Raw genomic sequence first — 24,991 nt, forward strand, 5'->3', positions numbered from 1 at the left:
TGAACTAGCAGTAATTTAAATATAAATAATATTTATTGATAGAAAAATCATGTTAAAATAGTTGTTTTGTAAAATTTTCTTTTCTTAATATGTTACTGTTTCACTCATATAATAAGTTATATGAATTTACATTTGAAATTATTGTTAATAGATATACAGTTTTAAAGGTGGGCAAGAAATTATTTACAATTTGTGTACCCTATGAAGATTTTGATCTAGTTGCACCATGTTAGTGAATCTTATAATATATGTTTATTTTTAATATTTCACATTCTTCAAAATTTGGATTTGTTTCAAATTTAACCTTTGGAACTATTTTTAATTGTAATTTGTCTAAAAAATATGTACCTAAACATATGAAGGATTAGAAAATGTAGAAAAATGATTTTAATATTATGTTAGTCACTAGTTGTTTCTAAAAACTATTGAAGTATTAAAGTACTTACATAAAAGTATCATTTACCTAAGTATTTCTATGAATTTAAAATGTTTTGAGTGGATTTTTGAACATTAATAGATCATTAACTTTTAGCCCTTTATGTAACTGAACATTATTTCAAAATAAATACTAATAAATTTTATCAGATAGTTGAACCATGTAAGGGTTGACACAAATTTACCATAAGCTTTGTAAAGATAGTAAGAATGTATTAAAAAGGTTAAGTACTTAATTGTATAGGATAAAACTAACATACAATAATCAACAGATAACTTGTCATCTATGTTTAATTTCAAATAATTTATTTAAGAAAAAAAAGGACTATAAAGACTAATAGATCAATTTGAAAAATTAATAAATTCAAATATGATTTGTTCACATAATCACATAAAAACATAATATTGTAATATGTAAATAATATAACAATAATTTTCAAGTTATGTATAAGTAAAAAATCATTTTTTTTATTATATTATTTTCAGAGAAAGTCAAACACTTAATTAACATAATAGTATATACAGTTTTGTTTATTCATCCCATTTCTTCCACTCCATTCCTTCCGGAGGTTTAATATCTACTTTATCTTTGGCGACATCTTTCCAGTTGGTACTTAGAACAGTGCCTCCGGATTCCAAAAATGATTTATTCATAGCCTTGCGCACTTCATCTGAACCGTCTGAATAAATTTTTTTGAACAAAGTGTTAACATCACCGTCTTCTTCTTCTTTTGTCATTTCTTTGACAACCTTATCCCAATTACGGGGCTGAATAGTGGAAGGCTTAGTTGTTTTAACTACAGTTCTCTCTAGTACGTCCCACATTCCCCCTTCAGTCTTTGCAAGGCGTATCTCCAATTTAGACGAGAGAACTTTATAGGTACTGAAGTTGGGTACAATAGGTTTGCTAAGTTTTAAATGAACAGTGTAGGGTTGACCAGTGGCAAATTTGGCTTGAACAGTTACTTCATGTGTATCAAATTTTACGTTACAGTCTTCTTTTGATGATGTATGTTTACCCAAAATGCTAACAATCACTTGGGATTCTGACTGGTACCAATCTTTTTTGATGACAACTTTATTTTCTTCACCCACACAAGAAGCCATCATAAATACTAAAACCAAAATAAATATTTAACAGCTATTATTTTTTTATTCGACAAAATTATTTGATAAAATAATCTACACTATCTCACTAAATCAAAGTCAATAAACCCCACTTGAAAAAGTTATAAGTTCCTTTTTATTAAAATAATTGAAAATCTATTACAACAAAATCAATAACAGATATTTTAAAAGGCATTACAATACCAGTTGGAAACATTAAACTGATTTATATGAATCAATTAACGATACCATAAGTGTTTTTTTTTTGTTTAGTGAAAAAAACAAAAAGACAATTAATATTATATTCAGAATCGCAACAAGGATTTTTATATTGGACCAGTAACTAAACTGTTGTAATACTAACTAAAATATAGAAAAATCATTTTTGTATTTCACTCATTCTTCATTGTGATTACATTATCAAAGTAATTCAGCTATATTTTTAAAAATTGTAATGAATATTATTGTTTATTATTATGTATCTGTAAGACGGGGGAAAATGTAATATTATACTCTTAATAATTTATTTTTCTAGTATAAGGAGAAATACTTAATACTTTTTTTTTGAAAATATGTTATTTCTTATTGCAGTATTTATGATAAATGCAAATTGTAATGGGTATACTGAATATAAATTAATCGTTTATGTATTGGTTGAAGCTAGAATTTTTTTTCTTGCGAATACCAAAGTATTATACGTTTTTTTAGAACTAAATATAATTATAAAATTAGATATTTAAAGTAGGTCTTGGTATTATACACACGTAGACATACCTGTAGGTAATGATTGAATTCTTATGATTTTAATTACGTAGTTTAATAAAATACAATGGACGCAGCTTTTTCTTCGGTCGCAACGGACAAATAATAATTTGATTAGAAAAGGGAAAACTAAAATCACAGCCTTAACAATTGTTCGTAAGAATATATTATTTACATTTACCGACTTAAAATAAAGTAACAAATAAGAACAACAACCCTACAGCAATCGAACATGGATTATTGGAATCTTCTAGAACACAACGAATATATAAACAAATATGTGAGATAACAGCTAAAGTAATGTGATAAATTCTATGGTGATAACAAGTTAAAAATTAGAATTTTCATGTACATCTCAGAGTAATAATAATAACATATCTTTCTGCACCAATTTATATTATATTATATTCCGTAGTTATACCACAGATATACAGAGTTATAAGTACCAAAAGCAAAACTGCATATTTCTGATGTGTTATCGCAATTATTTATTAATTATTATAGGTAGTTGTGCCAGCCAGAGGGATGCTTATTGCTTAGTTGCTTAGGGGTGTTTCAGTCTTATAATTTAAATAATTAAAATAAATATTGTAAACAAAATATCAAATTCCCTTGGTTACTGTGATACTTAAGGCAAAAAATTACTAATTTCTTTAAGCAAATAAGTCAAAATATAAAAATGAAATTTTTTATATTTGGGTAAATGCACTTTATTCAATAAAATCTTTAATATTTGTAAAATTATTGTATACATACTTAATTTCATTAATTTTATAATGATGTATTGGATTCTGAACGAAGTGATGAATGTATTGATTTTACAATGATGTGTGTTTTTTTTTTTTTGTGTCTGTGTACAGCATAACTAGTCGAAATAATGATTCAATTTCAAACTTTGGGGGTGGTTTCCGATGTAAAAGTGAATATCCTTGGTGCATTAAAGGTCAAAAGTAAACATTTTCTAACAGTTTTCAAAAAAATTGAGAAAAACAAAAAAAAAAATAGAAAAACGGGAATTTTTACGCAAAACCAGTTTTCGAACAAATCGATATTTTTATATGGTTGTAATTCAAAAACTAATCACTGTAAATACTTGAAATTTTCACCAAATGTTTATGTTAGTGATATTTATATACAGTTTAATTATCAAACATTTTTGACTTTTTTTAAAGTTATTTATAAACCACTGAAATTTTCAATTTTTTTGAGAACATTTTTTTGAAGTGCCGGTAAAAAAATGTTGGATGACCAAAAAAACTTGAAAATTTAATAAAGTTATCCCCGAATTTCCAGGCAACTTTTTCAATATTTTTTATTATAAAATTTCATTAGGACATCGGAATATTACAAACATTTTTTTTTTTTTAAATTAGCCAAATCGCCTTAACCGCTATCTTAATCGGCCGTAAAAATGCAATCACGCTTTAAAAATTACGTATTTACTCTGTTTTAAGAGGACGCTACACCCGCATGTGTTGTCTCCGTCTTACAAGTACGTAACATTGCAAAAACTGTTTCGCGCGGGAAAGAACCGAGAAGGCTACATTCATAACTAAAAAACGAAATTCTCACCACAGATAAAAGGGAATTTCGACTGTGCAACGTTGTTTTTATTTTTTTGATATTAGAACTGAAAAAAAAGTTATTCGATTTTGAAAAATGCAAAAATAATGCATTTTGAAACAATAAGAACTTTTTTTCTATTTGTGATATCGAAAAATTGAAAACAACGTTGCACAGTAAATGTTCTCCTTATTATGTGGTGAAAATTTCGTTTCTTAGTTATAGCTGTAGCCTTCTCGGTTCTTTCCCGCGCGAAACAGTTTTTGCAATGTTACGCACTTGTAAGACGGAGACAATACATGCGGGTGTAGCGTCCTCTTAAGATATAATTTCTTCATTTTACGAGGTCATAAACGCGATGATTTTTCAATATTTCATGCACATGCAATTTCACCATTTCATTTTCATCTATCCAATTGTTTCTGTCTCATATAATATATTATATATACAACCAGTAAAACAGTGACTCAACCAGTCGAAGATTTTTTTTTGCTTCTTAAATCTTGAAGTGTATAATATGGTGATGATCTAAAACTTTATTTTTTAATTTAAATGTCTAGTCTGTAGTTCTGTTCGCTCATAGAGCCATGTAGTTATATACTATAAGTCTATAATAGTAACTAGTGTTTACTTACTCTATAGGTTCACTACGTCTAAACCGACAAACTGTCACCATAATAATAATAATAATTGATCAAATCATTTATTTATTATTTACTGACAAATACTGATAACAGTCGACACTCGACAGCGATACCGTGCAGAAGATATACAATAAATATCATTTTTGGCGTCCTACGCGAACGTCGCGAACCGTATTCTGTCGTATTCTTCTATCCTTGTTTTGTGGCACGATTAAATAATAAATATAATATTTATATTTATGCTAGCACAGAGGGGTAGTATTTATATGTTTTTTATTTTGTACCTGGAGTCTCAAAACCTAAGCATAATATCTTACGTTATTCCGGCCTGTGTTTATCACAATATCCTATCGCACCGATTCAGCGGCTGCTCGCATTTATAATGAGAACGTATTAGATTTATTTTCCAAAACCAAAATTCTAAGTAAGTATTTATTTATAATATATTATTATAATTTTCATATCGAAGGTTGTTGAGTAGAAACAAATTGTATCGCAATAAAATAATTGGATCTAGCAATAAACATTTTAAACATATTTTGTAGAAAAGTATATCGTTGGTGATTATTGAATAAGTTAATATGCACGCATATACCTAGATATTTCTGATCTTAAATCTAATTTATCTATATATTACTTGTTTTCCCAACATCAGCAAGGGATTCTGGAGTTTATCAACTTGATTAATTGGTGGCCCTAAAATTGAGAACATTATCTGTAGAGGTCGGATTTATATTCTCTTAAAATCCTTAAAATATGATGTTTTTATGTCACATAAAATAGGCAATATATTCTCTTAATATTCTTTTAAATTACCAGATATATGATGTTTTATGTCTTTAAATATGCAAAATATTCTTTTAATATTAAAAAAAAAATTCAGTTTAAATTTATATTTTATTATTTGGTTTTAAATGTATTTAATTTAATTAATTTTACAATAACAATTAATAATCATTTAAGTTGTTTTCATTGGGAGTAGCTTCTGATAAAAATAATTGTTTTGATGAAGTATTTAATTTACGTTTTAAACCATTTATGTGGACATTAGTATGTACATGTTGTGTTACCTGTGATTTTTTGGTGCAAGGAATATTTTTGTCACAAACTTGACAAAAAATTGTTGCACCATCTGTCGTGAAAATTGTTTGTTGGTTATTGTACGACGAAATCCATTGAGCAAATAAACTTTTTAAACTGCTTGAAGTTTTCGGCATATTTGTATGTTATAGACAGTTATAGTAATATGAGACGAGTAGAAAGAAAATAGTATGTATGCAATAATATATCGCACTCAGATATCAACACTCGACGAGACACGACGGACGACTAGTAGACGACGAGAATAGTCGTGACAGCTAACGAAATAATCGATTTGGTATCGCAATCGATAAGGAATACATGGAGATTAATTTGTATTAAAACCCAGAAATAAATCATTTAGTGAACATTGTATTTATCAAAGTGCTGATTTACGTGAAATATGTTCATTATATGCCGATGTTAAAAAAATATTCTCAAATATTCTCTAACGTGTTAAATATTCTCTAACCCCTAAAATATGCTTTTTTATGCAAAATAAATGTTCTACTGTGAATTCTGTGTTTCATGAATCGTAAAGATTTCTCACTCCCATTTAACTGCATAGACTAGAAACAAATATGTAGAATCATAAAAATCCGACCTCTAATTATCTGTGTCTTAGTGTTTTATTTTACTTACATTTTACATTTTTGCTATTAGGTCAGTACTAATCTAAACATTTAAAATAAGCGAATAATTTAATAATAAGATTTGAAAATCGAGTTATTTATTTGTAAAAATGTAATGCTATGATTACAGATAATAATACTTGTACCTAGTTATTTATTGATGTAGGGCATATTATGTGTTATATTCATAGACCTATTAAGATTAACTAGTAATAGGTCTATGGTTATATTAAACAATATGTAACTAAAATTATATAAATTTTTTTATGTACTTGCAGAATATTTTGAATTATGGCTGACCAAGATGAAACAGTGTTGAAAAATGAAAAATCTAAAGAAAACGGTAAAATGAATGATAGTGTTCCAGAATTAGATGATACTGAACCACCAAAGGTTATAATTACTGCTCCTCCGACAATGGCTATAAAAATGATTAGTAATAAATTACAAAAGCCAAGTGAAGAATCTGATAACAAAGACTCAGATGATTGTCAGATTATCTTACCCAAGACTGAAATTATTGATATTACTGATGATATTTGCGATAAAAATGAAACTTTGGAAGAAACTAATGAAATTAGTGAAGTTGAAGTTAATTTTGATGATATTAAAGATACACCAACAATTAAAGCTCTAAAAGAGGAGCCCAAAGAACCTGAAACTGAAGTGATATCAGAAGATGAAATGCCAGTTGACAATATGCCTGTTGACACTGAAGCTGTATCTGAAGATGAATTGCCACCAACCACTTTAGCTGACCAAACTGAAATAGTATCTGATGAAGAGTTGCCTAGTGAAAATGGTGCAACAAAAACAAAAAGATGTCAAATTCCTGAGGAAAAAGAAGATGAAAATGAATCACAGCCTGTAAAAAAGATTAAAACTGAAGAAGTCAAACCAATTACTGAATTAGATAAGTTTTGGCAAGCAGTTAAAGACGACCCTTCAGATTTTGCTGGATGGACTTATCTGTTACAATATGTTGATCAAGAGAATAATGTTGAAAATGCAAGAGAAGCTTATAATAAATTTTTGGAATTATATCCATACTGTTACGGCTATTGGAGAAAATTTGCTGATTTTGAAAAAAGAAACAACAACAAAGAGGAGTGTGAAGAAGTCTTTCAACGTGGTTTGATTGCTATACCACTGAGTGTTGATTTATGGATTCATTACATGACATACCTTAAAACGCAGCATTCCGATGATGTGGATCGTATTCGTGGCAAATTTGAGAAAGGCTTAGAGACGTGTGGACTCGAGTATCGTTCAGATCGGTTATGGGATCATTACATTAAGTGGGAAATCGAACAGAATAAGTTAGTCAATGCTTTTAACATTTATAGTCGTCTTCTTGCTACACAAACTTTGGGATATTTGCAACATTTTGAAAATTTTAAAGAGTTTGTGAACAAGAATGCACCTGATAAGATTTTGAGTGCTAAAGAATATCTCGAACTAAGACAGCAAGTAGCTGAAAGAGTGAGGTTGAGTGGAAATGGAGAATTGTTGACCGATGATTCTGCACCACCAGGAGAAGAAGAAAACACTTTCTTATCTGATGTGTCAGAAAAAGAATTGTCATTATTAAAAGAAACTATTATTGAGTCAAAACAAAAAATTAATAAAGAAACTGGTAAAGAAATAGCTAAGCGTCAGACATTTGAAGAAGGTATTAAGAGACCCTATTTCCATGTAAAACCTTTAGAAAAATGCCAAATAGAAAATTGGAAAAATTATATCGCATTAGAAAAGGAAGCTGGGGACCATCAACGAATTGTTGTTCTTTATGAAAGATGTCTAATACCATGTGCTTTGTATGAAGATTTTTGGTTGAGTTATTTGGACTATTTAGAATCTTTAGATTTTGATGTAAGTGATTTATTAAAAAGTTTATATGTACGGGCCTGTTTGGTTCATCATCGAAAGTCACCAGAGTTACATTTGAAGTGGTCAGCTTTTGAAGAAAGCAAAGGTAACTTGGATAAAGCCGCTGAAATCCTAAAGAATCTCGACGAAGCTGTTCCACATATGTTGCAAATTATTTACAGGCGTATTAATTTGGAAAAACGAAGAGACCAATTAGATAGAGTATGTGAGTTGTATGAACATTATATAAATACTTCCCATACAAAGTTCCTTACTTCTAATATTGCTATAAAATATGCGCGTTTCCTTTGGAAATGTGCAAATAAAATTGACAAAGCCATCGAATTGATTGCAGAAATAATAAATAAAGATAAGGATAACATGCAAGACAATGCCAGGCTATTATTACAGCTCGTTGAGCTGAAAATGAGTGTAAAACCCTTAAATGAAAAATCAGTTATTCAAATATTTGATGAAATATTATCAATGAGCAGTGTCAATTTAGAGCAAAAAATATTGTTTTCTCAACGCAAATTGGAATTTATTGAGGATTATACTTGCGATTATACATCATTGCGTAAAGCCACCAATGAGTTTAAGAGTTACACAGAGTTGCTCGCCAAAGAGAAGAAAAAAGCATTGGCTGCGGTCGAGGAAGAAAAATCTAGAATCGAAAAAGAAATGAAAGTGAAACAGGCACAAGAGATTGCAGCATCTTCGAATTCTCAGACAGTGACCACCAACTACCAGCCGTATAATTCAACCGGATATTACCCTCAACAATATACCACTGGATACAACCAGACAGCTTATCAACAGTACACTCCTACTGGACAAGATTATTCGTATCAGTATCAAAATTGGAGCTACCCGCAAGCGACAACTAACTACAATCAGACGTGGGGATCGTACAATTATGGTGGAACTGGAAGTGGTGGAAGTGGAGGATATTAATGTACATAGTAAAAACTCTTTAAGTCTAACACGTTAAATAATGATTTTATGTATGAATAAAATATATATGTATAATCTATACAAAAAAAAAATAATAGTATAAACAATTATGTCATAGAATAATAATAAGTGCGTTTTAAAAAAAATCCACATGTTATTTGTTTTTGATGTTAAGGACAACATTTTTGTAAGATAATTGTAAGTATATTTATCTTTAATTAAATGTTCATAATTAAGTATGAAAAATCACAGTTTTTGTTTCAATTGCATGATTTCAAATATGTTTTCCCAAAAGTGTGTACTGGAAACATTTATTAGGCCATCGACCATGCATGTGTTATCACCGTCTATTGACAAATATTTGGGATTGTCCACATTTGTATTATCCCACACAATGTTCAAATCCGATGAATTTGGATTTCTAAAATGAAAAAAAAATATCAAACGTTTATAAGACATTGTTAATCGTAATCACAGATTTAAATGTACCAATATGTGTATATTATACATTTAAGTAAAATTAAATCGATCATCAATTAAATGACTGAGTTCATTCTCTTATAACATACCCAGTTTTTGCAAAATTGCACCACAGTTTACTCATTGTTCTGCACATTCTGTATTCTGGGGTATCAGCTTTGGGCAAGAATCCAAACAATTGTCCGTAAAACAAATAATTTAATTCGTCTGCGTGACACGCACCTATGAATTTTATTATTTTTAAGTGAGGTTAAAAAGTGGTTCAAAAATATACACAATTAAATAATTAATACTTTACCTTTTAATGAATGAAATATTGGCCGTGTAGCAAATAAGAGTTTTTTGCAAGCATTGAGTTCTCCATCATATTTGAACTCATAGTTGTAAATTGGCGTTTCATTTTTTTTAAGTAAATGATTAAAACCACGATAAAAGTCTTTGGTAAAGAATACATCGGTAAACAACTGAAAAAATGTATTATTTATTTCATTAGATTGTAATACTGAAAAATCACATTAGATCAAATGAAACTCTATGAATATATGTATAGATTCATTAGGAATAAATATGGTATTCCAAAAAAAAAGTAAAGCATACTTACACGACATGTATTTTCCAATTTAATTATATCACTAAATTGCTCGTGTTCGTTGAAATAAAAGCATTTTATTTTTTGAATGATTTCTTCAGAATAATCACTTTCAAATAATTTACTAATCTCTTCTAATTTGTGATAGTCAAATAACTTTCCTAATCTGTGTTCTGAAAATAACAATAATAATTATTAGTTATATTTAATAAACTTCCACATTTTTATTTAAATGGCCATAAAAAATAAACTCTATATATTTAAGGTCAGTACATAAACAGAAATTTATGATATTCATTTAAATTTAAAAAAAAAACAACATTGACAGCAATCATTTTCCACAATATTTTGTTCCTCCTAGCGCATTCATTCAAACTTGAAGAAAACTGAAGGTAAGTTAAACATAGTTTTCTAAAAAACACTATATAAATGTACATATATTTTGATTAACAAGCAAACTTTTACTTTTTTGCAAAAAAAAAACAGAACAGAATAGTTTTCTGGAATACCCAAATACCAGCTGTCTAAGGTAGAGTTATGAAAATAATTTTCTAATCAGCGGTTCATTAAATATTAGTGGACCAATCATGGACCACTGAATGATGTTTAAGAAACCAGTATCTCACTATTGATTCATTAAATGTTTAATGATTATGTGTGTAACATGATATTGAAATATTTAGTGACTAATTGTTATAATTGTATATAAAACTTATCCGAAATTACTTTTACTATATTACTTTGTTTAGTTAAATATATGGCCATTAATTTGGTAATTCAACTAAAAAATAATTTGCCTCCAAACACTATCATTCCTTCCATATTGTTAATTCCAGTAATTAAAGGCACTGGCGATGCTGATTTGATTAAAATGTCTGGATGAGCCGGTATTAATCTGTCACTAACAGCTTCACTTTCAATAGTTGGAACGAACTGGAAATTTAGCAAATCCCTTTGGCCCTATTAAAATTAAATAAAACAAAATAAGTATTAAAACTATTTATAAAAATAAACTTCATAAACCAAAAATATCTAGATAGATTTATATTTTTCATCAATAATATCAGTGCTAAAATATATAATTTATGATGGAAAGTAAAAATTCACACAATTGTAAAAAAAAATTAGTTTTCAATTTTGTATGGTTTTGGACAGTTTGCCCTACAAATTATTGAATTGAGATGCATAAAAATCCAATAAAGTAAACTAAATATACTCTGGCTTACAAGAGTCTGACTGTAAACCTACCACAAAAATCTGTCCGTCACTGCGCATCGGTCCCCTTCCCACATATCAAACCATACCACTGCATACACATTGCAGATTAGTGGGAATGGTGCCTATTGTAGGAAGTGTGTGGTTTACGGTCAGACTCTCGTGGGCTGAGTATAATGTATTATACATACAAAAAGTAAATTATTAATCTACTATCACACATACTTCAAATTTTATCTTCAATGTTGAACATTTAACTAAATCAATTGCTGGAAGATTTAGTAAATATTTTAATATTTCTTTAGGATTGTCTTTTTGACATCCTAATTTTTCTGCCAACTTAAAGGCTACTTCAGTGTGTCTTACATTAAAAGCCCATGGGTTAAAAACACAACCACTTTGCATTATAGCTTTGTTAAATGATCCTTAAAAAAAAAATTCCTAAATATTATATAGGTATTTAGATCATAATTAAAATAGTGATTTCATAGAAAAAATCAAACCCAATATAAAATGAATGATATAAACTAACTTTTTTTATGTGTCAATACTGTCAAATATAGTTTTTAATAAAGTTTGGCGATCATAACAATATAAATCAAAAAATAATAATACAAAATATTATATGCATGTTTTTCTACAGACCAAATTCGTGAAATTAATACTACATTGAAAATTCTACAATTCGTAATACTAGAATACTGAAATTAATTATAACTGAATTCTAAAATGTTAAATAACCATTTAAGAGCATACCATATTATATTAAGACCATGGCAGTATTGATGCATATATCACATATAAATATAATTTGATTTAAATGTTTAACAACAAGATAAAGATTTGTATGATAAAAGTTTATGGATATTTTATTTCTTTTGTTGTAGTTTGTCTTAATGAATTGGATTTAGAAAAAAAAAATTATAATTTAGAACTGAATAAGTTTCACAAATAATTTCCTTGAATCATTCCGATTTAACTTATAGAGTAATTTAATCTCTGTAACAAGTATTACACCCAAAAGCCGTAAATTCATTTTGAACCATTGTTCAAAAATTGAACCATGGTTTATAGACTACAGTTCACTAAAATATGATCATAGTTCAATAGAGCACTATACTTTAGTACAGTACTTAACTGTACATAACAGTACACTAAATAAATTAAAAACTAACCTGTAGATTGTGGAGAAAGTAAATGACAATGAACAGAAGCAGATCCTGCACTTTCTCCAAAAATGGTAATATTGTTAGCATCACCTCCAAATGCTGATATATTGGCTTTTATCCATTTAAATGCAAACAATTGATCTTTCAAGCCCATATTACCTGGACATTCATCAATTCCAAGGTTCAGAAATCCTAAGAACAAAATCTGTTTTCAATTTTATTCAGAATTCGTTAACTACCTATATAAATTGAAATATCCTATAACAGTAATCAATTAAAACTATTAACTAGATTTTTGTGTATATTTACCTAGGATATTTAATCGATAGTTGATCGTCACAACAATTACATTTTCATCGAGCAAATAATCAGGTGAGTAAAAATCTAATGATCCAGATCCATAATTAAATGCACCTCCGTGTATGAATACCATAACAGCTTTTTTTTCATCCACTTCCTCCTAATAAATAATGATAAAAATTAATTATTACTTTATAATCTATATAATATAACAAAATTCTTCTACAACCTGTGGCACAAATATGTTAAGGTACAAACAATCTTCACTTCCAACAATTTTTTTGGTCATGAAAACATCATACTGCATACATACTTTACTACATGAAAATGCTTTTAGAACTCCAGACCAACCTGGATGTTTGGCTGGAGGCTAAAACAAAATTAAGTTAATTTAGGTATTATTATTTCAGCTATTTATTATTTGAGTAAAAAATATGTTACATTTTAAACATTGTATTTTGTTTTGATTATTATATAATTAATATATAAGTATTTAATTTAACACGTTGGCTACCATGAGTATCACGAGTGTCTCACACTCTCACACCATGATGCAATAGATATAATTTTGACGATCTCTGGTTATTTACCATGAGAGTCACGGGGGACTCACAAATCGTCATTATGTGTGTATCGTGTGAGTTGCTGGTAACTCTCAGGTATTTCGTTTTCTTAAAGTTATGTAGAATTCAATAACCAAGAAAACTTATTAATATTTATTTTAGAAATATAATCATTCTGGTTATAAGCAATATATAATCTATAATATATTTGATTGTTGATATTATATGCTATTGAAAATTCTCACCTTAAATCTTAAGTCTTTAATTGGTGGTAAAGCATAGGGTATGCCTAAAAAACTGACATACGATTTATTTGATAATCGTGTTTTGTAGTGAAGTCCTTGTAAAGTACCTTGATCAATAACGACTGTCATTTTTTTTCTGGGCTGAAAAAATTGAATATTTTTATTATAAAATGAGAATAATAAGTGGCATATATAATATATAAACATATAAGACAATAATATAATTGTTATAAGATGTATGGATTAGGAGAAACTTTTATTATTCACAAACAGTTATTATATTTTTAAACAATACATTAACACACCTAACTTTACAATTTTCATTTGAATAATAATAGAGAATAAAAATAATACATTTCATTCATTCATGAATACAGGTAGTATTTATTCATTATTGTAGGTTTTTTACATGAATGTGAACATGGGTAATTTACTTCATTAATCATGTACGGTCTTTCTATTATAGTAGTGTTTAAGCTCTAATCATTGACAGAATTATGTACATAAATCAAAATCATTATTCATTGTGAGTAGCTTGATATTTGTAAATATAACAAGTGTTGTATCTATAGCTATCTGCTTATCCATAAACAGAATAGGTACTGCTGCAAGTACTTAGTAATAGAAATGAAACACAGGTATCATTAATTTAAAGTCCAAATCCCAAGATTAATTATCCACTGTAATATCAAGGGTAATATCTAATGATTTTAAAACTCTTGTCTCTTAAGTACCTACCTACCTGTACCTCAGCCCTCAGGCAATACAAATTAATAGGTACACATTTGTAAATAAAACTAGTAAGTACCTAATTGAAGCCATTGAAATAAAAAAAGAAATTGTGTTGTTTTAAAGTACACAAAAAATAATATATTAACAAAGTTACATGAATGACAGAATAGGTAATATTGCCTAAGTTGTAATTTTTTAATAAATTACACTAAGGTAGAAATTTCCAATTTGGCTTGAATGCTTGAATCTTTGAGCAGTTTTTTTTTTAAACTAAACCAGAAATAAACTGGGATTTAAATAAAACCCTAGACAATATAGTTAATAACATTACGATAATTGACGATAATATTAAATTAGAACTTTTGTTTGATTAAATTTGAAATTAATTATATTTGAAGTTCAACAGGTGTCACTGTAAAAGTGTAAAAATTAAAACTGGTTATTTACAGTTATCATTGTTTAGTTTTTATCTCAATTTGCTTATCAATATCGTAGATAGTAGATATTGATGATGATTATTGATTAGGGTTCGGAAGTTTAGGAGTTGCATATTATTCTGTATGCTTTAGATTTATAGCAGACTAACCTTTAAATCCAAGCTATACAATGTTGAGTTAAAAAATAAAAAATAAATAGATTGCATATTTCATCGATTTTTAAAGAGATAAATGTACATTTCTAGGTTTTCATACGCATATTATGCAGGCATATTTAATATTTTCAAATAAAATTGATCTTTTTTTCTTTCTTAAACTAAGTATTTTAAATAAACTGATATAATAAATAATAAAATGGTTCAATGCAACAACTTAACATGTATTATAAAACATATATGTATTTATTTATTTAATAGTAATTTCGTATTTAACTTCACAAATAATGAAAACATATTATTATTTTACTACCAATTTTTTTAATTCAATTAAATGCCAAACGGTTACGCGCCATATTTTAACTTTCAATAATATAATTCTTTTGTTTATTAATAAATAATAATTCATTAGTAATAACGACTTTATATTTTTTTTGATTAATGTACCAACTTTTGTTTTGCATATTTATAGAATTTTTGTTTGCATATTTCGCAATTTCATGCATATTTTGTAATTTTTTTGTTTACATTTTATTCTTTAAATACATATTTTGCCTTTTTTAGCTCCTATAACTTTTGAACCCTACTTATTATAATTTATTGTATTGTATGTTTAAAACGAATACAGGATTACAGCAACAAGACGATGTTTACAGATAAACATTTTAAGAAAAAAACATAGGTAGGTAACCTAATCTGTGTTCGAGCGAAGAGTTCATTTTTTCTTATAATTTTTGTAATGTTTTATGTTATATTTTAAGTGCTGAAAGGCATTTTTGGGTTTTATTTAGAGCATTTAATAGTTATCAGAGCATTTTTAATCCAGGCCTTGATAATTAAGTGTAGTTAATGTATTAGTTAAATATAACTGTATAAATAGGTATACCTATGTGGGTCACACGAATTGATGAATATTATACCAAACCATATGATTATTCCAAGTAAAAAATGTTTGTAGTACTTACACAATTATCAAAGCAATTAAAATATAACCTTAAACGGCAACCGTCGATAATGTATAACTTAATATTATAATTGAGCATAATACAATTAGGTTCTAGGTAGATACGATTAACAAGAGAATATTATCATTAGGCCAGTTGTAGTGCAGACTATACCGACTATCCTACAGGTTGCGGTAAGTAGTTAGGATGGTATAACAGTTATAGCTCAATCCTCAATGGTTAATCTAGAACTCGAAATCGTTTCGAATAATAATGTTATTCTAGGCTCGTTGTTATTCTTCGACATATTTACGACAATCATGGATTTATAATTTGTATAATAGTAGCGAAACGTACCAATAGGTATACCTATTGACACGTACATATTATTAAAGCACTTAAATACCAGTATTATTATCGTTGTTAATTATTATGTACCTCCTATATATAGGTACTTGCATAATATCGGAGGCGGACTTGACGGTCTTTGGCCCAGAGTTATTACTACACATTTTGGTTTTAGAAAAAATTACTGTAAGTTTTATCTTGCACGGTTATACTTAATGGGCTATTGCTCACTCGTATTCGTGCACCCATCTGGACGATGGTCGGTATGTGCAATGTGGATGTCGGTAGAAGGCATCTGCCTTGGCAAGTCCGATGACTGACTTGGTTCAATTCTATAAAGAATCCGCCACTGTGGCAGTATATACCTATACATATTATGTACATCATATACTGCATGTGTATGCATCTATATATTATTATTATCCTACGAGTACAATAATTATTACTTGTATAATCCGTTAGCAATGACCGACTTATTGATGATGTTGTATTATACTCGTAATAATATGTTGCTAAGGTCTAAGGACATTATAATAATATGGTAAAATACATAAATTACGTATAGCGCTGTACATATATTATTTGGGTACCTGAGACTTAGTAGTATCCGATAGGTGTTTCTCGGCAATGATATCACAAAATATTTCATATGTAGGAAACAAATTGAGTCACTAAGTCATTAAGTCACACAAATCTACACCAAGATACTCCCCCCCCCCCCCAAATCAATAGTCTCCATCGGGCAAGTGAAATAATTAATAAATATCATTCAAGATTGAAGATTTTGTTTTTAGTGCAAAAGTGGACAACTTGCGGCTTTCGTCATAGTTATTGTATGCGGATCGCGTCTTATTAAAATAAACAAACTAATATTCACTGATTAACGATAAAATTATAAAATGTATTTATAAACATTTTGGCTCTTGATATATCAATGTATTTATCCATGTAGCTCGTAGACGTAGGTATTCATGTTGGTCCCCCTGGTATAGTATTTTCAAAATAGATAATAATATATAATATATATACACTGTATACACAGACGATAAGAAGTGTTCCATTTTCCGTTAGAAAATGTGGTAAAATGTAAGAGTATAATAATATATGAATCGATCATGAAATATTTTATCACAGATGTTCTCATTTTTTCAATCGTGTAAAATAAATATTGAATGTTTTTAATAATAATTTGTTGTTTTACATCGATAACAAAAATATAGTTGTAGAGTAGCCTCCACGTCTTTTTAATTTTTATAATGGAAGGGGGAGGGGCTTAAGTTTATAACATTATAATGTTATATTGATGTTAATGCTTGATTCTCTGAAATTTCTTTTTGAAAAATTTATGTTTATTTTCAGTTTACTCGTAACACACACATTTTTGGTTTACCGTATAAAAATTTAAAATTGTACCTATATTTTTATAAATAGTTGTGACCTGTTTCCATAAGTATGCAGAGGTCAAACAACATTTTTAGAGCATTCTTTTTACTGAGTTTTACGAGCAGATAAGTAACTGTAGATTATACCCAAAAATAAAAATCTATATTATGCTAAATTAGACAAAAATAGTAATTTTAGATATAATTTTAACTTATATATATACAATATATATCTAATGTGTTTAAATACCTATATTATGTTTAAATTTAACATCGGGTGTTTACGCGATTTATAATTAATTGATTACTGGACATAATAATATCTGTTCAGTGTTCATTACGTTTTTCCTTTCTCATTCCTCCGGATCACCTTGGTCGTTTCCCACTATAATATATCGAAAATGAATTGTATAGTAATAATGTTTGTACTTGTTTAGTTGTACGTGAATTTAAGAAAAAATTAAAACGAAGGTGCATGTATAATAAAATCTACTCGGTTATAATACTTATATTAACGGCCACTGATATTATGTACATATGTTGGTGATACGTTATAAAAATAACAAAAAAGTATATGAAAGCCTTCGTATTGTATATACAGCTAGATATGTTCGCGTGGACACAATTTATTGTAACTTCAGTGCTTATATATACATTTTTTATATCTAATTTTATATTAATATTATACGGGAGGATCGTAGGATATAGTTTGCACTAATATTTTGAAAATATAATTTACTACATATCAACTTTTAATAAAAATAATAATATACACAATGGTGAAAAGTTTCAAGTCACCGCAAATATTATTTGTAACTTTCATTCTATAAAAAATAATTATTATAATTTATAAGAATGGTGGTATGTATCAAGTTAATACTATTAATATTTTTTAAGTTGTAACTAAATAACAAAAATAGTTTTTCTACGTATGCATACCTAGATCTTGAATTTTGTATTAATTTGAACTTCAGAGTTCAGACATCAAGCTTTACCTAGTAGTTTAGTCATTAAAGTCAATTGGTATAAATCCATTATATAGTATATGGTGCTGTAATGGATATTGCTTAATGGTTTTTAAAAATAAAGATTGAATGGATATATATCTATAGTGTCAAAAAGTGGGTCTAGTGTTTACCATCTAAAAATAAAAATGTTTTATTACTACTGATATAGTCATGTGGTGTATCTAAAATCTTTTTTGGTTGGTGCTATGTTGATAATAAAGCGCCTTTATAGGTACCTAGTACCTATAACCCATATTTATCATGCACAACTTAGGGGTAGGAATAAAATAATCAACCTATATTTTTTGTAAGTAGGTAGTCTATAGTCTATATATTTGTGATCTACAATTAACACGTTCAGTTCAACGCGATAAATGATATCTATAAGTAAAAAGTTCAATATGCGGAACTGTGAGTGGTTCAGATCCTAAGCAGTCCCCCTCTAAATCTACCACTGAATATAAGTCATGCAATAAACAACATCATAATACAATATTATATTTAATCTTAAGAGTTTTGCCCGTGATATCCAGCGATTCGTAGTATTTTTTTCTAATTCCATTTAATTTTTCACGCTCCGAGTCTCTTACTCATGTTTTCTTCCAAACAATATTCAAAAGTACTTCTATTGTTTACTGAACATATACAAATTCAGTTCTGCACTTCACATCCTAACACAATTATATTAGATTTTGCGATAAACCTACACATTACGCACGAAAATATATACCTACCTGATCTATGTATATTGGTAGTAGAGAATCTAAGTTATTTCCAATTTTATTGTATCTACTTCAGTGTAATTTTATACGACACAATACGTAATTATTTATGTTATTTTATTTATTGGTAACCAGGCGTATACATCATAATATGATGGAGACTTTAGATATGTACCTATAGTATGAATGAGGTATCTTTATAATATTACCTACATACCTATATATGATGTTTATACGTAACATAAAATTTTATAGATAGGTATACAGTAACACTATACCTTGTAATTATACAATACATTGGTGCTGTAATATTATGCGATTTAGGTGGCAATACAGTCAATAAAGCAGTATAATATAATATGTACAGTGGTATAAGTAGAGAGTTATGCCTAATAACGAGTTCGTGTTACACACAAACATTTTTAGTCATAAGACTAGATGATTGAAAAATAAAATTACTTTCTATTTTACCGAGAAATATAGAAATAGGCACAATTTAGGTAATTTTTACAATCATACGTACGATGGATATATCATATTGTGTGTATAATTTGTATAATATAATATAATTTTTTTTTATTAAATCAGAAATATATATTTGACAGAATAACATATTAATTTAAACATTGATTTATCTATCTCCTGTAAGCATATTGCTCGTGTTGGATATAGAGAGTTATAAAACGATAGAATTAATTACAAATTATCATATAATACAGACGTAACATTATTAACATAAAAACATTTTAGATTATTAGGTAGGTACTCTCAGTGAAATGGATATAAGATAGAACATACAATAATAATACGTGTGTATATGGTATAATATATTTATATTTATAAGAATATAATAACGTCCTCATAACGGTTGGAACAAATAAAAATATATAAGCTCTTCTCCCCATCGCATACTACTATGGATACTATAACTTAAAAATATTTAAAATAATTTTGTAATTTTTCGTTGATGGCAGAATAGATACCTACAAAGCTGTATACTTACATGTTTATATGCTTTATCACTTTTCAAAAAAATTTAATTTATAACTACCTACCTAATTTATATTTTTTTCTAATGCTTTTAGATGCATATTTTGTGTCTAATACTCTTTTATCCATAGGCGCCAGGTTTTCAAAAAGCTATTGGGTGCTCTTACCAATGTAAAACAACAGTGGCGCAAGCATTGGCGGGGAGGGAGTAATGGGTTGTACCCACCCCCAATTTTTTTTTTCTAATTTTGACTTCCGAGGTTTTGCCACAGAATTATAGATGAAATAGATTTTTATATCCTGTAGTTTTTCTTTGTAGCCACTGATATCATACAATGAACGTGGTGATAACGGTTTACCTATTTTAATTATATTGGGTGCTCCACACCCAATGAATATTTTCAATGGGTGCTCGAGCACCCGAGCACCCATGTACTTGGCGCCTATGCTTTTATCATTCCTATATATAGCTCGCGAACAATTTTAAGCATGTCATGTTTGTTTTTATTGAATTTTTAATCATTTAATATATGCTTTTATTAAAAATAATATAATATAGATGGTGCTTTGCCACGGTATACCAGCTGGTGTCGTCAAAGGATAAAAATGAAGAGCCCTATGGAAGGCGGGGGAGGGAGCGTTCATTATTTTCTATATATATCACGTTTACTGATGATAACAGTAATAACTGACGAGCTATGCTTCGGGGCTTCTATCACGAACCGTACGATATTAACTATTGAATACCATTATGACGTATAGTATAAATGTCTCGAACGTAGACTGTCGGTTGCATGAACAATCATCAAACATTTAGCGAATCAATAGTGCTAATGGTCCTTTAAATATGTATTAATGGTTCATGACTGGCGCATTATATTTTATTTTACCATTAAATTAATCAATTTTCTACGCAACCCGGTTCTATGTTCTATGATCTCAGACATTAAAAAAAAACCATTATCTACACTACAACTGACTATCTTTGGTGGCGGAGCGCAGAGATAATAAATCAGATGTTTTGCTATCTTCGAATGCGTAATAATTTTTTTATGTGAGAACTGTGTAAAATTATTAATTACGATACTCATAATAATAATAATACGAGTGATGCATCTTTGAACGTTTCCGTAAGACCGTAACCGTAACGAAACACTTTGATTTATATTATTTTTATTGTCGGGGAAGTTAATAAAATAATACAACGACCACATAATTAATATTGATAAGGCCGTAGAGGATTGTCACTACCATTTTCAACACCCTGTAAGCTGGGTGGTGACGATAAAATAAGATAATAATGATAGTCACGTTAGGCGGTCAGACGCGTTTTATCAGGGAACAAGATCGATAAGATTCTTAATAATTTATTATAATAATATTATAGCCTATAGGTATATTGGTACGATATAATAATAATTTACTTAATTTAGGTATAATGTTATGCTTACAATGATGCTGGTCAAAAACACCATCAGCTTGTTGAACACGACAATCGCACCGATGCGGAATATGATGAACGTTGACGACAATCTGCCCATGATATTACCGTGACAGTAGTGAATATTTGATTATTTTAATATTATTATTCGATATTGTGCGGGTGGGCCATCCAAATTGTGTGACACAATTGCGGTATACCGACGCGAACAACGACGACGGCGGAGAACCGAACCACGGTAAGCAGATGCACTCACTGCTGACACTGCTCACTGTCACAGCTCACACTGCTCACAGGATCTGTGTCGAATGTCGACCATGCGCGGCATTTCTCCCCTCCATCGTGCTGCTACCGCCGCCACAAACGATATTTCTGTTATTACCATTATTTTAAATTGTACACTGGGTATAGATATTTACTCCGAGGTAGGAACCTAGGTAGTGGTATAACATTATTATTATTATTAATTTCAATCGGCTTCATCGTTATTCGTTTCGCTCTGCGTGTTCGCCGTGTTGGCGTGTTCATTTTTCCTTGAAAAATTCAACTCAAAAGTGGCGATGAGCCACTACGCTTTTAACCAGGTAAGAGATATATATAAAAAAAGTTGAATACTATAATACACCAGGAAAAAAAATGTTACAATTAAAATCAAGTTAAGAATTGAAATGCTGGTGATGATCTGTGGTTCTCCATTCATCGGGTGTTCAATTCTTTCTTTTATTTTTTAATATCTGTAAATTAATTGAAAAAATAAATGAAGGCTTTTATACATTTAATATTTACATTTTAAGATATAAATGCACTTTACCAACCCTCTCTTGTTTTAAATTTTTTTTATTTAACGACTTGTTTTTTTATGCTTAAAACGATGGTGCAAATATTTTTACCGGAAATTATTATTTTAGAAGTTATAGCTTTCCAAAGTTTGTGATTTTACGTTTAAACGCATGCGCGACGTGCGGAACACTACTACCACGCACAACACGTATGATTTTTTTTATTGATTTTTCAGAATAAGTTATAATGCTATATTAAGTTGTTTTGTAATTATGTTTAAGTAAACAACAGATTAATGAAAGAATTGTAACTTGTAACCTTGTCTGTTAAATACAACGTCAGTATATTATATTGGCTCCTTTCGCCTATCAGAATCGGTCACGAGTTGGATGGGGGCTCAGCCCTCATGCCCCTCAGGGCTAAAATAGCAAACCTTGGGGAGGTGTAAGGAGAGAGTGACCCCTTTGGGGTCGCGAATAGGAGAGCAATCCTGTCCTTCGCGCAGACGGAAAACCTATTAAGTAAACTTAACTTTATTGGTTAAATTATCACAAATAAAGTGACTCCGTTCGTCAAAACCAAGCGGATTTGACTTCGCCTACAGGCCCGGTCACCGTACTCAAGGTTCTCTAGATCTCTCATTGGATGCGGACTCATTCACCACCACCCCCGTGGTTAAAATATTGAATAAATAGACTTACCTAAGCTTACTATAACCAAAATGTCTACTAGAATTACCTCCCATATACCTGGTTATTAAGTAATATAATATGGATAGTTGTATGTGTAGTATATGCAGCGTCGGTTTATATACAAACTTAAGTTTTTGATATTTTAATATATTGATATTTCGTCTAGATTATTTTATATATTGAGTGTTTATGAATTTAATTATTATTCATTATTATTGTTATGTCGGTCTGTTTGACTGAAGACATTTATTATATTATACAAACTTTTTGACAGTGTATACCTATAGTTAATTTATATTTTATAATGTAACGTTATAATATATAGGTTCCTATCTAAATCGGCTGTATGTAAACTGCGTCAAAATGAACCTTTTTCTAAAAGTCGATATGTAAACTGCGGCAAAAAAAAAATTAAGATTATACAATCTGCGGCAAAAACGATAAGATACATTATACAAACTGCGGAAATTAATTTTATATACCTTCTATATATACTAAATTACATACATATCGTGTATAATATGAGTTATGACATCTATTTATCTGGAGACTATTAGAGTATTAGGCGTAAAAATAAAGAAAAACCAATTTTTAAAATTGAAAAATATTATTATTATTATTAAAAATTATTTTAAGAGATCTTAATGATCGTACCTATAATCAAAAAAAAAAAATTCAAAAATATTATTAATTTTATTAAACAATATTTAAAAGATCGTATAGGGCTCTTATAATCAAAAAAAAACTTAATTTAAAAAATAAAATAATAATACAATAGGTACCTAATTAACATTTTGTCGTCTGTTCTTAAAACATACATTTTTCAAAAATTCATATCTTGAAATTCGTCCATCTTCTTTCATTTTTCGCTGTTCGTTAATAAATTTGTATTTTTGCGTTGTCGCTTTATTTCTTTTTTGTATTACCCCTTCTTCTACACTTCTAATTTTTATATATGTGTCAACTTGAATATCCTGTAGAGCATCTATAAATTTATATAGTGATGGATGATGATGATAAAAATACGCATTAAATTTTGAATGGAAAGATTCACATACATTATTTGTTATAACTTCTTCTTTTAATGCCCACAAACAAGGAGGGAATAAGTCTTACATATAAGTTTCTGTTAAATAATCGCAAAATTTTTCTATTTTATTATTAGATGGCATATCTGCAATTAAATCAAAAACAAACGAATCTTCAACTTCGTCAGGGTCAAGGAACGGGAATCCAAAAATATAATTTAAAAATTTTCCTTCATCTGTGTCTCCTTCAATGTAAAGTTTAGATAGACCCAAGTTTTGAAATTTTCTAAGCCACTAGTATTATCAAATGTAAAGGAATCGATATTACCGATATATGTTTCGTTAAATCTTAAAAATGCATTTGGATTTACCTTACCAATTTGTACGCAAGACAAATTAAACGATATACGTATATGGTAGGTTTATACATAGAAGGTATATAAAATAAATAGTCGCAGTTTGCATAATGTATCTTATCGGTTTTGCCGCAGATTGTATAATCTTAATTTTTTTTGCCGCAGTTTACATATCGACTTTTAGAAAAAGGTTAATTTTGTCGCAGTTTACTATCTCCCTCTAAATCGATTCATTATAACTATCGCACACGATTCTAGTATAAGGGATCACTACCTAAAGTAGGAGGCAATTCAAGTAAATGATAATTTTGAAATCGTGGGGGGGGAATTCACGGGAGTTAATTCGATGGTTAGATGGTAGGCAATTCGA

At 28.9% G+C, this 24,991-nt stretch overlaps 3 protein-coding genes across 3 annotated transcripts; 1 reads left to right on the forward strand and 2 right to left on the reverse strand.

The window, feature by feature from the left end:
* Window positions 1-720: 720 nt before the first annotated feature.
* Sgt1 (suppressor of G2 allele of skp1) lies at window positions 721-2,565 on the reverse strand. Its single transcript, XM_015517406.2, has 2 exons — window positions 2,317-2,565; window positions 721-1,550 (listed from the first exon to the last, which is right to left on the reverse strand). Exon 2 carries the CDS (start codon window positions 1,543-1,545, stop codon window positions 967-969), a length of 579 nt encoding a protein of 192 aa, XP_015372892.1. The 5' UTR covers window positions 1,546-1,550; window positions 2,317-2,565; the 3' UTR covers window positions 721-966.
* A 2,051-nt stretch (window positions 2,566-4,616) lies between these two features.
* On the forward strand, window positions 4,617-9,292 carry LOC107168109 (pre-mRNA-processing factor 39-like). The gene is made up of 2 exons (XM_015517408.2): window positions 4,617-4,935; window positions 6,502-9,292. Exon 2 carries the CDS (start codon window positions 6,515-6,517, stop codon window positions 9,044-9,046), a length of 2,532 nt encoding a protein of 843 aa, XP_015372894.1. The 5' UTR covers window positions 4,617-4,935; window positions 6,502-6,514; the 3' UTR covers window positions 9,047-9,292.
* LOC107168110 (esterase FE4-like) lies at window positions 9,071-22,055 on the reverse strand. The gene is made up of 11 exons (XM_015517409.2): window positions 21,776-22,055; window positions 13,608-13,748; window positions 13,029-13,169; window positions 12,809-12,959; window positions 12,506-12,691; window positions 11,556-11,755; window positions 10,913-11,075; window positions 10,128-10,288; window positions 9,825-9,990; window positions 9,616-9,748; window positions 9,071-9,467 (listed from the first exon to the last, which is right to left on the reverse strand). Exons 1-11 carry the CDS (start codon window positions 21,863-21,865, stop codon window positions 9,293-9,295), a joined length of 1,707 nt encoding a protein of 568 aa, XP_015372895.2. The 5' UTR covers window positions 21,866-22,055; the 3' UTR covers window positions 9,071-9,292.
* Between the last annotated feature and the right edge of the window lie 2,936 nt (window positions 22,056-24,991).

The sequence above is a fragment of the Diuraphis noxia genome, unplaced genomic scaffold, assembly GCF_037042655.1.
Source record: "Diuraphis noxia isolate RWA-SAM2 unplaced genomic scaffold, SU_Dnox_SAM2 contig0004, whole genome shotgun sequence".
NCBI lineage: Eukaryota > Metazoa > Arthropoda > Insecta > Hemiptera > Aphididae > Diuraphis > Diuraphis noxia.

Bases quoted from the DNA above. Each gene is read 5' to 3' on its own strand.
- LOC107168110 (XM_015517409.2), bottom strand. From the start codon at position 21,865: ATGGGCAGATTGTCGTCAACGTTCATCATATTCCGCATCGGTGCGATT. The intron at 11,076-11,555 runs GTATGTGTGATA...TAATTTTAATAG, and splicing joins CATTGAAGATAAAATTTGAA to GGCCAAAGGGATTTGCTAAA. The intron at 9,468-9,615 runs GTATGTTATAAG...TTTTCATTTTAG, and splicing joins TGCAATTTTGCAAAAACTGG to AAATCCAAATTCATCGGATT.
- LOC107168109 (XM_015517408.2), top strand. From the start codon at position 6,515: ATGGCTGACCAAGATGAAACAGTGTTGAAAAATGAAAAATCTAAAGAA.
- Sgt1 (XM_015517406.2), bottom strand. From the start codon at position 1,545: ATGATGGCTTCTTGTGTGGGTGAAGAAAATAAAGTTGTCATCAAAAAA.